Raw genomic sequence first — 16,572 nt, forward strand, 5'->3', positions numbered from 1 at the left:
AAAAATAGCATATATTCTGTTTAGAGGGAGACGTCACACACTGCACCCCTCCAGCTAAAATAGAATCACATGCAACAACTTCAGCACTGCAAGAAATGCAAACTTGAGAATGTGCAACACAGGAATCTGAAGACTTGATTCAGTACAAGCCTGAGACATTGTACCAGTTCAAAAGGTCCCTGAACAACACAGCATTAAAACTTTATTCTTCTAGCAGGTGGCATATTATCATTCTTAGAGACTGATAATTTCCCTTATTATCCCCTTGACTGCACATATAACACAGCAATATGAACCTAATAATGCCTATAAACATTTCCATTAACAACAGAGTTTGCTATTTAGGCACACAGAATGTGGTACCAGACCGGTGTAATTGATTTTTTTTAATTGATGTATTGTGCTACTGTATATAGCTGCTGAATTTTGACAACAATGATGAAACCAAACAAAGCGCTACAGGGTATTAACCTGTAACTTCTTAGAATATTTATTTAGATGTTAATTCACCCAAGTTTCTTCATCTATCCCAGTGACAGCAGAACTCCACAGCAGGAAGCAAGCTCAAAAATAGATTATTATAGGAGAATCTAATCAAAATTATTTCACTCTAAGCATATACAAGCTTTGTACTTTAATGCATATATAATCAACTGAGGTAGGAAATTAACACAAGTATTTAAAAAGGTGCCAAGTTATTCAAAATTCCTATAAAATGAAATTTTGTTTCATCTTCTGTCTTACTATACACACAGTTACGTTCCTCAAAAGATACAGAAAGGACCTGGATATTATTAATAATAAACTTGTTAGCATCTCCCCAGAGAAAATGCTGCCCTCTGTAAGATGCACTGAAGGAGACTGCAAATCTCTCCCTAACTCTCCTGTGCTTCATAAATGCTCAGAGTTAGTATAAAAAAAGGATTCCTACAAGTAACACAGGTGCTAGCCAGTCAGCTTTTGCATGGCCATGCAGAGGCACAGACACAGCTGAGGAACCAAGTCGCTCTGTATTTGTCTATGTCTCTTCATCCCTCATTTCAAGAGCAAAGTGTGTGTCATTGCTCCCCCCACTCCCAAATGATTGAAAGATTGAGTTTTGCTTCTGCTCTGAAGGAAAAAAAAAGAACAAAATCCTACCCAGATTCTCCTGACGGGCCAAAAGCATCGTGTCGGGGAGCTAGCAGAACTAGAGCACGTGATCTCAGAGAGGTTCGTAGGCTGGTACAGAAGGAATTGCTCTTGCCAAGGGGACTGCCTGTTGCCAGTGCCACCATTAACACACACACCCCCACCCCCCCCCACCCCCCCCAAAAAATAATTAGGGGGGTAGGAGAGGCAAATAAAACAATCTTACCATATGAGTGCAGCCTTTGTATTTAGAAATAGATTATTAATACTAACAAACAGCAAGAGCTTTATGACATCCCTGTGTTAAAACACGCTGCAGTTTGGAAAGCCCACTCCTTATTCTACCTGAAATACAGTGATAAACACACAAGTGACCTACTACTTTAAACCAGACTACTGCAATTCCTTTCTCCTCTTTTTGATCCTCTGCTTACCGATAAATACAGCAAACCCTATACAATTTTCTGTCATTAGCCAACATCTTTAGGGACAAACTCCAGACTGTCTCTAAAACAACCAAATGTAATTCTGCTCTATTCTCATTAGAGACTGTCTTTGCTGAACTGACTTTTGCAGTCCATTCACGCAAACTTCACCTGCAGCAAAGCTTATGGCTTTGTATAATTTTGCTGAAAGTAAAATTAATAGCTTACTATATTTAACGAGTTTAGCAATTAAATACTGATTATCATCCCCTCCTATTCTTTTCCTCGTATTCCTCAGATGGGCAAAGAAAGCAGCAAACACTGAAAATATTTTATACTTGCAAAACTGGGACTCAGTAACCAGATGAAGACACATTTTGAGATTTTCTATAAAGACACACTCTTCACAACTAACTGATATGTGGTTCTATCACTTGGCTCAGTTAAGAAGAACTGCAGACTGTTATCGAGTCAGACAGCAAAATTAAGGGCAAATCAGTATATATAAAAGAAAAAGGAACCCATCATCAGTGGTAGGATTTGAAAAGACTAATCCCATAGATATGGTTTATACCTTTTCCCAGCACTAGGAGCTGAATGAGAATAGCACTTTTTATTCAGTAGCATAGCTCTGGAGTGAGCTTCCTTTATTTTTGAATCATCCCTGAACAACAACAGCAACAAAAAAAACCCACGCAAAAATTGCTACAAGATGTGGAGATGAGTTTTTGCTCTCCTTGCTCCCAATATTCAGTACTCAATTATTTGTATCTGTATGATTCTCTAGCATGGGTTGTGAACTGGAGAAAATGTGAAATGTAAAACAAATGCATTCTCAGGACAACTGAGTTTGTAAAAAGCAAATGTACAAGTGGTACTTAGCTTGTTCATACAACATCAATATAACATGAAATGTTAGAACTCTACCACGACTCATTCCCTTTTCAAAACTACTTCACGCCCTTCTTCCCTGTGATTGTGCTAAGTGATGCCTGACAGGCTAAAAAAGAAAAATGTCGGAAAAACAAACAAGCCCACCTTGCATTTTCTCTAGAGCTTTTTGTTTACTAAGCAGTTTTCAAAAGCATATGGAAATATGAATTCAGACAAAATTACCTTAATAACCAAGTCAAACTTCTGGTGTAAATCCCTATTTATTGGCTTTAGAAGTGTCAGTACAGCTGTTGTGATATTCATATGGAAGTACTGTGGATAATCCTCAGGAGTACCTGTAAAAAAAGACATTGAGGTTTGAACAAACACTGTTTCTGAAAGATTTAGTTAAACAATATATTTATTTTACTCATTAGTCATCAAAGGAACAAAACTTAATTCTGCTATTATAAGGATGAAATATTGCATCATGTGTACATGGAGCTTAAGGATACTACTAGCATTAAGTGTTTAATTTTATGATTATATTTCCTTACTCTCCCTAACCATGAAGATTCTTTTCAACTGGGAATCCCTAAGTACTTGATAACAGCAGGAGCCCAAACACACCTGCAGCTGGTGGAAATTCTGCTTCTCAGCTTCCAGGAGATATATATAAATCTAATCAGATAAGAGGACATATGGAGAAATGAACTTTTACATCAAATCATCTTCCACTTCTAATCCACCACATTCCTGAAACCCAACTTGCTAAACACATACCGCTGAGATTTTCTCTCTCTGGCTTTGAAATCCATTTCCCCTGAGGTATCGCCGGGCATACCCTGACATCAGCCACAAAGCAAAGAACACTGAACCATTTTTTGAGTGCACCGATTTATACAAAGAAAATACACAATGAGGTGATGTGACAAAGATGTCACCACTAAGTTCAAGATAGCCACGTTATTGCTCACATTGGCGATTTAAAATGCACATCTTAAATACCTTAGTTCTTGTAGCCTGCTGTTGCACCTATGGTCAAGTTCTTTAGTGCATTATTAATAACATACACATAAGTAATAACAAAAGATATGTTAGTTTAGAAATCCTGCTAAGAAAATAAGTTTCTCATCAGGGAGGAAGCACCAGATGAAGCCTCATCTAACAGCTTCCGTTTATTGTCAGCAGTAAATAGTGTCTTCATGGCTGTGAGTTTCCAGGATACTCTTCAAACCAGTTAAAACAGAAGCAGTCAGAGCCTGAACAGATTTGTGAACTCCTGGAGATTCAGCAAGAGCTGTGCAAAGGATGGAGACAGCCATGACCTTGCTGTGCCTGACCCCTAGGCTGGCCAGCGAGGCAGCTGAAGCCCAAGAACGTTCCCAGGCTACTGTGCTCAAGCCAAAAGGCTCTAACAGCATAGTCTGACACAGGAGGAAAGAATTAAGCTACAGTGATTTCAAGCCACATAATTCCTAAAGAAAGTATTCAAAAAAGTAGCAAAGGTGGAGCATTAATTGCCAGGGCAGAATGAAGCAATAAGCATATGGGATAGTGTTCAGCAACAGTCTCTTGCCTGTCAGGGAAAAAGGCTATACTTTTTACTAAAAAATAGATGAAAGAATGTTCTCTCCTCGTTTGTGTGGCAGAAAACTGTATCCACCTTCTCCAGTTTCTTTGTCTCATCTCTGTTTTGGTTTAACTATCTGACTTTCCCTGAGCCTGCCTGACTCTCAGCTGGGGAGATGCGAGAGCAAAAATCTGAACAGAGCAGGGCTCAGAAAGCCAAAGTGTTTAGAAACAGCATGAACTCTGGCATCTTACAGCTTATCAGTATTAGTAAAAGTATCTGAGGAAACCAAAATGCTGATTACAAGTCTAAGATCTTGAGTCATTTTAGGTCTAGGAATAGTCCTGTGTACCAGCTGAGAGGCAAAAAGCACTCCTTGCTGATGGCATAAATGCCCCGGTAAGTCCTCTGAGCCCATCAGTTATGATATCTTAAAGCAGCCATGAGAGCAGGACAAATACTGCTGTGCCAATTCCTCAGTCCAGTCTTACAGGGCAGAAGATTCAACACAAAAAAAAGAGACCACTTTTCTGATACATGATGCTGCTATTTGTTCACCTTTCCAGTAGAATGATTAGAAACTGCTTTTAGAAAGGCAGCAGCTATCCCAGGAGACAGGTTATTGTCCAAACTCATGTGCAATAATTTAGTTTGCAACTCATCAAATGACAATGATTTTACTCATCAAATGACAATGATTTTCTAGATATATATACAGAGTGTGTGTGTATATATATATGTATACACAGTCCGTGTTCTGTGACCATCTCTGTATACGTGTATGACATAGACCCAGAGAGTAGTAACAGGAAGAACCACTGCGGGTTATTTTTGCTATTACACTAACACCACAAATGCAGAGTTTCTAGCTCCAAGTTCCCTGCCCTCCTTTCCCCTCCACCTTTTAATTCCAGCTCCTAATTAACTGGGGTTATTTTGGTTTGTGGGGGTTTTTCTGTTGGCTGGGTTTTTGTTGGTTGTTGGTTTGTGGGGTTTTTTTGTTTGGTTGGTTTTGTTGTTTTTTTTTTTTTATTTGTTTGTTTTGTTTTTTGTTTTTGTTTTTGTTTTTTTTTTTAAGAGCACTAGGCATCCAGCAGCAGCTTCGGGCTTTTGGCAGATAACAGATTGCTGTAGTCTTCAGAGGCTGTACATCACAAAGGCTGATGCTGAAGCTATGAAAAATCAAGAAATGAAGGACAAGATGCAAAAGCACCAAGAAAGTAGAAAACAAGAAGTCCCCTGAAGGAGAACATGTACATAGGGGAGGAGAGAGACAACTGTAGGAGCCACAAAGTGATCTAGAGCAGGGAAGATGAAGTAGTATTGTGTAAGGATGCCAGGAAAGAATCCAAGAAAAAAACAAAACCAAACAAAACCCCAAAAAACAGAAACAAAACCAACTCTAAAATACCAAGGAGGAAAAGACAGCAAGAAGGACAATCAGGAAAGTTAAAAACAGAGTGTAATACAGCTGGATTGCCTGAATCCTAACTGATGATGCCTGCTCAGCTGCTGCCTACCACAGGAAGGGTCCAAACTCCAGGATGCTGTGAATTCTGAAAGTAAAGTTTTCCTGGAAGAGAGAAATCTGCTTCTACATACACAGAATTTTGCCAGAACAGAGCAACCCTCAGTCCACACTGTTGCCTGATCTGTGTCCAGAATGGAGGAATTTCCTACTGCAGCTATAACCATGTGTCTTCAAAATGTACCATTTGCATATTACAGACAAGCACTACTGGTCAGAGGATTGTTCACACCACCCCTAACACTGCCAGTCTCTCACGTGAGAGTCCAATCTGAAAGAAAGTGTAACCCAGGAAAAGCAGAGAGGTCTAAAGCTCTACGGATGAGCTCCAAGTCTCCTGCCTTCAGAAGTCCTGGTCTGTGTGTCTGAAGAGGCCTAGGGTATCAGAAGGTGATGGGCCAGCATGCACCGGTGGGTCCATAAAGCCCTTGAGAAAGGAGGACAGCACATAAAGGGTGGCACGGGTTTTCCTTTCTGTGCTTCAGTGTGCGGAGATGAGATTACACCATTCGCACCCAAAATGAGCACTCAGTGCTCAACGAACCTCTGGTTACACTCTTTTGGCCCAGGCAACAGAAGCAGTGAGCTGACAGCCCAGGAGGGAATGTGATCTCTTCTACCTTTATGAACTTACAGCACAAGGCAATGTCCAGAGGTGAAGAGCACTCTTAGGTTTGCTTTTCTTGGAGCCAGAGGAGGGGTTTTGTGGGGCATGCTGTCTGCCAGGCAAATGTATCAGGGAGGTCACAGAGAGAGAACCCCCCTCAAAATGTTGTTGGGGGGTTATTTGGCTCTTCATTTAAATATCAAACAAATAGAACACTCGGTTGTGCAAAATTGGCAGCATAAATCACAGAGACAGTTCCAGGGTCAAAACCAGAAGCTGATGATGTAAAGGAAAAATTGGCTTTTCCCAAGGAGCAGACCCAGAGAAAAGAAAGCCTTAAAATTACTAATAAAAATAGCTAAGGGAAAACCTACAAATAGGGGTGAGCAGTAAATACAAGAGTAGCACAGGGCCGTGATGTAGTTAGCAGTAAGGAAAAAAATAGGGTGAGACTGCCAATGAGAGAAGGTGAGCTGGCTTCTACGCCCTTTTTATTGCACATGCACTATGTGTAAATGGAGAGGGCTCGCTTGCATACGCCAGACACTATACGTGGGTCTATTGCAATGACCCAGATACACTAACATTCTTGAAAAGTCAAGAATTGGAAAAAACAGTCCACAAAAAAAAGATTGCTAAACACCACTCTCCAAATGTAAAGATATCAGGCATTTTATAAGAAGTAAAATATTACAGTATGGCCCCAGCTCAATCCTCTTTTCTGAAGCACTTTACTGTACTTTGGAAGGTAGTTCTTTCATCACGCACTTTAGTCAATACTTTAAACAGAAAACAACAATCCCAGTAGTGCTATGTTGTAACTTATCTTGGGATGATCCTCAAGAATATTTAAGACTCAATCTTCCATTGTTTTATCAGTATCAGTGCATAACTACTTGAACAGGTACCTTCAGACATCTTGATATATCCTTTGAGAGGTCAGAATGAGAAGGAAAGCAAAAAATGAGGGGATATAGTAGCCCACCTGGGCTATTTCTCCATTCCTCAAGTGCCTTACCCTCAACTTACTTTAGTCTTCAGCAGTGCTATACTAAGGTGAATGTGTATGAAGACTTCCAGGGGCATTTATCGTTACTTCATTGAGTGAGTCTTAACTCCTTTTCAATGAACTGCAGGTGAAGCTGTTGTTGTTGGAACTGGAGAGCTTCACTTGCATGGTCCTCATGGGAAAGGTCACTAGATTTGGTGAAAGCAGCATTGAGTAATTTACGTGAACACCTGAAAGGCTAGTTAGCTTGAAAGCATACAGGCAGAGATCATTATGGGCACTTAAGGAGGAAGCTAGTAAGCCACATCAAGGAGTGAGTTATCACTGCAGTGATGCCAGGCTCCACTAAAAGAATTGTGGCTTTACAGTAGATCCTAAAGACACTGAGGATACACAGATTTCATATATAACATCCATAGTGCCCAAAGCAGATGCCAGGACTTGACTTGTACAGGTGTGCAGTGGGAGGAAGAAAGCAGGGTAAAAGAAGAACCAAATTAGAACTGACTCAAATCAAATTCATAATTATTCTCATATCAGTAAGTAGCTTACTCTCTCATCCTATGGGCATAGTTCAGACCTTCTAGTGTTTAAAAAAAGACATATCCAAAAATATAAATAAAGAAGAGCTACGTCTGGATCTAAAGCAAGGGAAAAATCCATATAGCAGCCCTGTTTCTTGTGAAACTTTAATATTTTCTGAGGTAAAGGCTAAATATAAATAGCACTGCATACTGGCAAAGATGAAGACAGACTTAAAATTTAAAAAGAAATCCTTTTGAAGACCATAGGAATAAAAAAAAAAAAAAAAAGAAGAGAGCCTTTCAGTTGACAAAATCCCCCAAACCAACACAAATTGCTATAATACATCTTTTTGAGGTCAAAACAGTCATTCAAACATTAAAAATATCACAAGTTAGTGAAACACAATTCGTAATAAGTTAATTCCTGAAGAACTTTGCAAGTTATGCAAAGAACTTAAAAAAAAATGGACTAAACGTTGCACTAGGGCATAAATTTCAATAGCATAATTTATAGGTAAGACAATTTTCAACCATAAAAACACCTATCATATTTACTCTGCAAGTATTTACAAATTTCCTTACAAAACGGTTTTGCTGGAAGAGGACTAGTTGACAGCAATGCATCCCTTGGTCTGCCAGGTTTGAATCAGTTCCAGCCTGAAGGAATCTAGCTTGCTTCATCAGCTACCCAAAAAAACTTGTTTTCTTTTCTTAGAGGACTCTGAAGTCTTCCACAGCCATGTCCCTTGCCATGGTCCTGGGAATAGAGCCCTGGAAATGCCTCAAGACCGGTCTGTCAGCACGGAGTGGGTTCAGACACCTGCATTTTGCACACAGAGCTCAGGACTTGCACATTCAGTACAATCCTACCTGATGGGGTAGGGATTCACCTGTACCCTCTCAAAACTGCTTTGAAAATGGCAGACATATCAAACCATCAAACCGACTCTTTTTCCCCTTTCACAACGGAACTGTAATACACGTAAGTGGTTTGGTGGTAGGTTTTTGTTTGGTTTTTTTTTAATGACAAGCAAAACAATGTGATCTGCTCATTAAAATCTTTACTTTCACCTCTCCATGGACGAGGAAGCCATGTAGCTGCAGTTTAACACAGCAAGCATGAAAAAGATGTGATTCGACAAAGCAAACTACTTTCCATGCCCACGCTAGTCACAGGACACAGAAATTACTACAGCATCAGTCTCTGTACTTCAAGAAGAGCAGGGCAGGTGGAGGACTGCAACTGAGAACCACTGCCTTAGGCCTTTCCATTATCAAATCATACAAGCTAAGCGATTGGAAACAAATGTCAAACACAGTAAAAAAAAAATATATATATATAGCAGAATACAAGACATCCCCCAGCAATGTGGCTGTTCTCTGAAATCTTTCTACAACTGCATTCCTCTCTGGCCAGAAAAGAGCACAGTCAACTAAACCAACCCCGAATTGCAAGGGAAAGCACAAAAGTTCACAGGCAGCAAAATTAAACGTGCTGCAGTAAGACCCTTCAGGTTGCACTTGTGCCAGAAATTTATGAAATGAAACCTGCTCTAATTGTCTTTCTTTAGCATCACGCAAAGCCAGCACAGCCTCTGCACCTGGGAATGAAAAATGCATTGCAGCACAGCTACGAGCACAAACAAGTCTCTCTCCTTTTGCTTGGCTTACTCCATTCGCTAAACCAGACAATTCAGAATCTAATCTGAATAAATAATAATAAATAATGCAATCATCCAAAATAAGCTTCTAAATCGCAATTAAACATAAATAGGTAGAACAATGATTTCAAACGTGAATTTTTATTAGGTTTCCACTCTCCCAGTCAATCTTTTTCTGGCTGGTCATAATAAAGCAACTGACTGTGAGTGATAGCAAGAGCAGCAGACACCAACCAACTAGGATGGAATAGAGGATGCCCGGTCGATCAGAAGGAGGCTGGATGTTTCGGTCCTGATCTATGGCTTGTATGGGTGGAGTGACACTGATGGGATTCACACGTGCCTGAAATGAAAAATCAGATAGATTTGAAAAAGAAAAATTAGAAAGCCAGTAGGTAGATCTTTAGGTGTAACACAACAACATCTCACCGAAAAGGATATTTGCTGAAATCACAGGAGAAAAAAGCCTTATATGTAAGAGAATACTTACAGCACAAGTCCCTTTTGAAATCAAATTTAAGTAGGCAACATACGTATTTCTACAGCAATCCCCTTTCTTTGAGATACAACTTACAGTATAATAGTATCTTCAAGGAAAGGAAGCTCACAAATTTTCAAGCAAATGCTTTACTATGCTTCTATAAATAGTCCCTCGAATCAGACATTTCAGACATCATCATAGCAGTGAAATACAGCAAATGCTTTAAAAAAGGAAATAAAAACAAATTGAATTTGAGAATCATTAGGAGCTAGACTGGCTGTGATACATGAATACATACTGCTAAAGAAATTCAAGCCGAGGTACAGACATTTCAAGGATAGGTACATTTGAAAAGTTTGGATGGACACCGCAATAATTCACACCGTTATTCAGAAGTGGTCTTGCATGCCAAACATGGAAACAGAAAGCCAGAAAAAGCATTCACGGGCTTTCATCTTGTTCAGTATTTGTATGCCCAATTCTTCACCTACCGAATTAAGAGCACCCCTGAACCTACTAATAGCACTTAGCCCTCACTGTTGCTTTTAATATTTTCTGAAGTTTTATGCCAGTACAGTCTCCAGCGGTAACCCCAGAGTTGCCATTCCCAACTCTAAAAGAACAGCTTCAGTAACCTTGGTTGCTTAATCAACTAGAAATGTAGCTACTCCATCAATGTATGCACACCACTCTTTTCCATCCCCTTCTTGGAACTTTTACTTGCTTGGCAAAAATGTTTAATAACCTTTATGAAAAACCAGACGCCTTTTTTCCACATACGACTAATCCTGGCAGCCTTTGCTTTGGAAAGCTTGAACGCTCCATGTTCTGCAAGAAGGAACTTGAAATTCAACATAGGAATAAGAATGAGACAAGTCCACACTTGGCCAAGTTTTGGCACAGCCTTTAGAAATCTTCCTGCTGAGATTTGGACGAAATCTGCAAGAGCTTTAGCAATGCCTGTCAACAAATCTAGAGGGAAAAGAGGTGAGGCGGGAGGAGGAGACCAGTACAGGAAGGGGTGCAAGGTAGTTTGCAAGAGGGGAGAGTTAATAACCCCTCCTGGTTTTGGGATACGCAGCCATATAATCATCTTCAATAACACAAGCTATTCTGCCTACGGTTTGCCCACCCAAAAATCATCTCCCACAGGTTGCAGAGGTCTGATGAAGCTCGTCCAGACTTATGAGCCAGGGCTTCCATCCACATGTGGTTCCACAGCTCTCATCTTTGGGAGCAGAACATCTGCCTACCAACACAGGACTGGTACCTCCGCGCTCTGCCTCTCTGTTCATGGCCTCTTCCACAGTTCCCAACAAGCAGGCGAGGTCCTTTGTCACACGCCTGTTTCCACTTTCGACTCTTTAAAAAATTAAACTCTTAAAACTGTAATGAGGAAGACAAGCTCAAAATAGGCATAAAGGAAGAAAGAAGAAGATATATTTGACATATGTTTGAATTTTTAAAATGCTTTAGGACTGCACAAAAGTTACATGCTGAGAGATAAGATTATGCACAAAACCGTCCAAGACTAAAATGCTATTTTTAAATTTACAGATCAATTGAAGCACTCTCAGACAAATCTACATCATAGTTAAAACATGCCCACAACAAAAACAGTCTCATTTGCTAAGACTGGCTATGTTTTAAACTCACCATTACAATATTGCAGGCCAAGCTGAGGCTATGCTAGAGTAACAGCGATGGATCTAGCCTTGTCAATAATGAGCTGTCAGATGTACCCAACCACCGAAACTAGACTAAAATAATAATTGTTAGATATATAACTCGGATCGCAAGGACATGTGCTTAATTTTCAAATTCAAGGAGAAGCTTGAAAGCAGCACTTAGAAAAACTGCATTTGAAATTAAACAGGTGCTACATGAGCGATAGATATTTTACCCTGTTCTGCCACCATTACACTGATTCCTTAGAACCAAAGCAATCAATTCAACAGAGGCAAGTTGTATAAGAAAACAAAGAAGTAGAAGAAAACAGAGAATGAAATGTGAAATCCATTACATTTTTATTCCATGTAAGTTGGTTTTCTGAATACTGTACTACCCTGAAATGGTCTGCTCATAAACTAGAAGATATCCTGCAACAAGATCAGTCGTAATCCGCTGAAATGTTGAGGGGTGATTTAAAGCTGTTTTGAATTAAATAGGCTGATGTGCCTTCAAGCAAAGCTAAAGGTACTTTCATATTGTTTTAATAATCCATAGATAATGCAAGTATCTTTTCTATTTAAACTTAAATTAGAAATACAAAAACATAATTGCACAAAGAAGCAGCCATTAAGTAGGTTAACAAATTTTTAAAAGCACATGTAGGAACATTTCACAAGGTGTGCATAAACTTTTTATGAAAAATCATTATTTAAAAAATTTGTAGTCAAAACACGCTTTGATCAATAGTAGTAATAACTATGATTACTGCACAGGGATATTTTTTTCTTTCCTGGGAACTTTAAAATGTAAAAGCACAAACAGGTGCTCCCAACATCCCCCGTGTCTTGCTGATGTGACGCAGCTCAGCTGCAAAGCTGTAAGGGCTCAGGCAGCTCCCCGGAGCCCACCTCCATGGGACAGGGACCCAGTCCTGCCCCCAGAACTGTTCTGCCACAGTTAGCAGGTGTTGGCAGAGACCAGTAGACCATGCCAATAGAATACCCACTGCCGTCCTCACCAGGAGGTTCAGAGGAATGATAAGGCTTTGCTCAGCCCTTTGAGAGCCAGGACATGGTCACACACAGATAGAAAGTGGCTCTTGACTTAAGTGGAGGAGGTGGAGCCTCCTGCAGCTCTGCAGACTGGGCAAACATTACAAAACAGGGTCTGTGACAGCCACCGTTTTGTATTGGATCCAACATCCTTACAAAAGACAAAAAAACCCCAACAACCCAACCCTATCACTGTCATTCTCAACCTCAAAGGAGAGCTTCATGAAAGGATGGAAGCTCATTAAAAGGAAGGAAAAAAACTTATTGAAAGAGGGGAATGCTTGTGGGGCTTAAGGACACTTAGAGGCAAAGAAAAAGCACATGGGGTTTTTAGTGAGACAGGCTTGAGAGAGGGCAAGGCAAGTCAGCATGGTTACACAGCGCTGCAGGGAAGATTACTCAGAATAAACAGGCGGCCTTCAAAAACCAGCCACTTCCAAGTGGGGAACATAAAAGAGTTCACAAGTTCTGGCAGAAGCAGGTGATTAAAAAACAAACAAACAAGGAAATCCTGTCAGTTCTAGGGTAAAATATGCAGTATTTACTTTTCCCCATTAGGAAAGAGATCTCTTAGTTATTGGTTTTTGTATTAATAGCCTTCCAGAATACACCATCAAGCAGGCCAAAAAAAAAGAACCCCAATCCCAACTTGCAAGCATTATCACAAGTATTAATACATTTTAAAAAAATAAATCCTTCTTCAAACAGAACTGTGACAGGAAGCCTGCCAGGGAGTCTGCAGGGCCAAGAGATGATCAAGGAAAAAAAAAAAAAAAAAAATTTAAAAAAGCTCAGAGAGAATGAGGTAATAGCACAAAAACCTGATTTATTTTTTTCCTTCTTTTGTGTTCACCATGAAAGGACTCTGATGGGTCCCCATGCCAGCACCTTCTCCATGTGGGATGCCTAGCAGGTCGTGCAAAAAATCATTGCATTCACAGACGTTATGGACTTAACAAGCCAAATGAAGTGTAACACGAGGCCAAGAGCAGATGGGCTTCTAAAGAAAGGCAAGAGTGAATTGTATGACCTTGCTGTGCTGTGTAATTTCCTGGTTAAAAGTGCTTTGGTACCTGAGGAACAGCAGGTGGCAAACGTTAATACCAAAATTAAAATGGTCCTGGGGTGACCCAGGGGAATACCACCATGAAGCCTGAGGCTTGTACAAGGAAAAATTAGCAGATGATAAAATAACAGTCTGAGCAAACAGACAAATAAATACAACACACCAGGGAAAGTTTGGTTTTCTGCAAAGGGAAACCCAACTTTCCAAACTTACTGCGGCTCCCTGTAGGAATCACTGGCACCAGATACCACAGAACCCTTTGATAAGTCATGTGCAGACTTCCAACCAACTTTGACACGCTCCCTTACAAAATGCCCTGTACTGGGTCTGGCTGAACTGGAATTGGTTTTCCCCTACAGCAGCCCCATTGTGCTGTGGTTTGTGCTGGGAGCTGCAGGGTGTTGGCAGCACCCTGGTGTGGTGGCTGCTGCTGAGCAGGGCTTACACAGCACCAAGGCTCTTTCTGACATTTCCCCCAGTGGGACGGGGTGGGCAAGATCTCGGGAGGGGACACAGCCAGGACAGCTGACCCGAACCGACCCAAGGGATATTCCAGACCCTGTGACGTCTGCTCAGGATAAAGCTGGGAGAAAGGAGGAAGGGGGGGGGTCACCCTTGGTCCTCCGAGGCAACCACTGCGTGTATGGGAGCCCTGATCCTGAGAAGGCCCCACAGCGCCTGTCCTTGGGAAGTAGAGAATAAATCTGTTTGCTTTTGCTTCTGCGCACGGACCTTTGCTTCATTTTGCTTTTATTAAAACTGCTTTTGTTTTACCCACAAGGGTTGGTTTATCTTCTTTCCCCTCTTTGCCCTGTTGAGAAAACAAAGGGGGGGGGGGGGGGGGGGGGGGAAGTGATAGAGCAGCTTGGTGGATACCTGGCATTTAGCCAGAGTCAAACCATCACATACCTGTAAAGAAATTTGGCCTCAACAGAAAACGAGCGAAGACCTCTGTATCCAGAAACAGTTAGGTTAAGAGACGTGAGGCAGAGTAGGTGTAAGCCTTCCCCTCAGGGAGAGAGGGGAGATCCACAGGGATCTATGCTAGTACTGGAGCTGCTCGTGTCTCTCCTATGTGACCTCAGAAATGCAGGGGAGAGCACAGTAAGAATTACAGATTATACTCAATTATTCAGAATAGAGAGGATGAGAGTCAGAAGACTGCAGTTTTAAGCACTGAAGGCAGCATACTTAATGAAGTGCCTCAAGTTTTTTCACATTTTCCTTTTATATATTCAGTCCTTTTCTGAAAAGAACACCAACCCAAACTCTCAGTACTCTTATGCAGAGAAATCTTCTCAGTTATGTTTGGGAGGGCGAGAAGTCAAAATTATCCTCCTTTTCAAACAAGAAAACAAACAAGATTTGATGGCTTAGGGACTGTGAGGACAGAGCACTGGGAATCCTTCCCTCAGCTCTTTTCAATAAAAAGATCTCTTGTAAATCATTATGAAATGATCAGAAAATAAGAAAATGTTTATTCACAAATGTCACAAAACAGTGCCATTCGACAACCCCAGCGACCAAATGACACTCCACACTTCAAACAGCATCATCATCGAGTTTGTCATGTTTCCCACGGGAAAAGAAGATGGGAAAGAAGACTGGAAATTATCTGAAGTTACTGCTAGAATATCAAAAGGGCTAGAAAAGAAAAAAAACACACAGCAAATATTCATTCAAATGCTTTGTCTTAATGCATTTAGTGTAGCTGGCAAACACTTACATTACTTTGCTATGCTTTTTTGATGTCTTTCACTTTGACCTGTGTGATTAGCCAAAATTTGGCTGCAGATTGTTTCTGTTTGGAAGAGAAACCAATAAAGGACCCAGGTCTGGTTTAAACAATCCTGTTCTTTCAGTAGAAAGGCAAAAGCCACATTTCCTTGGAGGGGAGAGAAACTGAGCTTCTAGACACCAGTACTCCTGCTTACATCTTTGAACATAGTTCAACCACAGAAACTCTTTTTGCTTTTATTCGGGAACTGACTACCAGCACCACATCTGAGACTGTCTCTGATGTTTCCTTCTTCACCTGCTTTTCTGTTTTGGCATACACACCTTCATAACACAGTGAAACTCTTGATATCTCTATTGCAAGTGGTGACACGTGACTAGAATACAGACATCTAAGTAGGATAATAACATGATGATAATAAAATAATAACAACAGGCAGACATTTCCCTACTTTTTCTTACCTGAAAAAATACGTTAAAAAAAAAAATCTACAACAAAAGATCTTTAAACTGCAAAACTTTGACTAGTCCCAAAACTTGGAAAGGAAGCCATAAGCCTCTGCATGCATTCATGCAAGAGTGTTTTAAGCTTCTACTAAGGATAGTGAGGAAAAGGAACAACTGATTTTTAAATTAATTTATTTATTAACATGGAGCTTAATAAATTTAAAATTGTAGCTGCATTCAATAATCCAAACAGTATCTATCCCTAGGCATGTGCATAAAAACATGTGTTTTTTTCACCATCACATGGTGACTGAAATACAGTTTGGAACAGTTAAAAGGAAATTCATAACTGAGATGCAGAATATGTAAATTGTGCTTTCAAGCATAATAAACCAAAAGTGACTATTTTTAAAGTTACTTATATTCTGAAGATTTGGGTATACATTATTTTATTTAAAACATCTTAAGATGTCCATGGCGGCCAGACTTTCTATTGAAAGACAGGTAAAATGTCACGTTAAATGTAACAACCCAACGATTTGATTAAAAACTGAAACTGAAGGGGTTTTTTGTACTTAACTGGTCATTTTTGACTGATTGTTCAAATGTCTGCCATCTGCTGCCTCCTCCTCCCTTAGTTATAACTCCCCTCTCCTCCCCTGAGATTTTTCTTATCCTCTTTTTGGGGGTAAAATATTGCTTCTCAGCACTGCGGAAAGTCTTCATTAGATATCAGCTTGGACCTTACAACTCTGGGAAAACACTGCTTATGGTTCAAAACCAGCAT

The 16,572-nt window shown here is 40.3% G+C and overlaps 1 protein-coding gene across 1 annotated transcript in view; it reads right to left on the reverse strand.

The window, feature by feature from the left end:
• The window catches only part of PCDH15 (protocadherin related 15), a 448,489-nt gene that overhangs the window by 226,425 nt on the left and 205,492 nt on the right, over positions 1 to 16,572 (reverse strand). Inside the window, exons 9-10 of the mRNA XM_074924175.1 lie at positions 9,566 to 9,674; positions 2,673 to 2,785 (exon numbers count right to left, since the gene is read on the reverse strand). Of these exons, the coding sequence (XP_074780276.1) occupies positions 2,673 to 2,785; positions 9,566 to 9,674 (222 nt within the window). The remainder of the gene's footprint in view (positions 1 to 2,672; positions 2,786 to 9,565; positions 9,675 to 16,572) is intronic.

Source organism: Athene noctua, chromosome 21 (assembly GCF_965140245.1).
Source record: "Athene noctua chromosome 21, bAthNoc1.hap1.1, whole genome shotgun sequence".
Classification (NCBI taxonomy): Eukaryota; Metazoa; Chordata; class Aves; order Strigiformes; family Strigidae; genus Athene; species Athene noctua.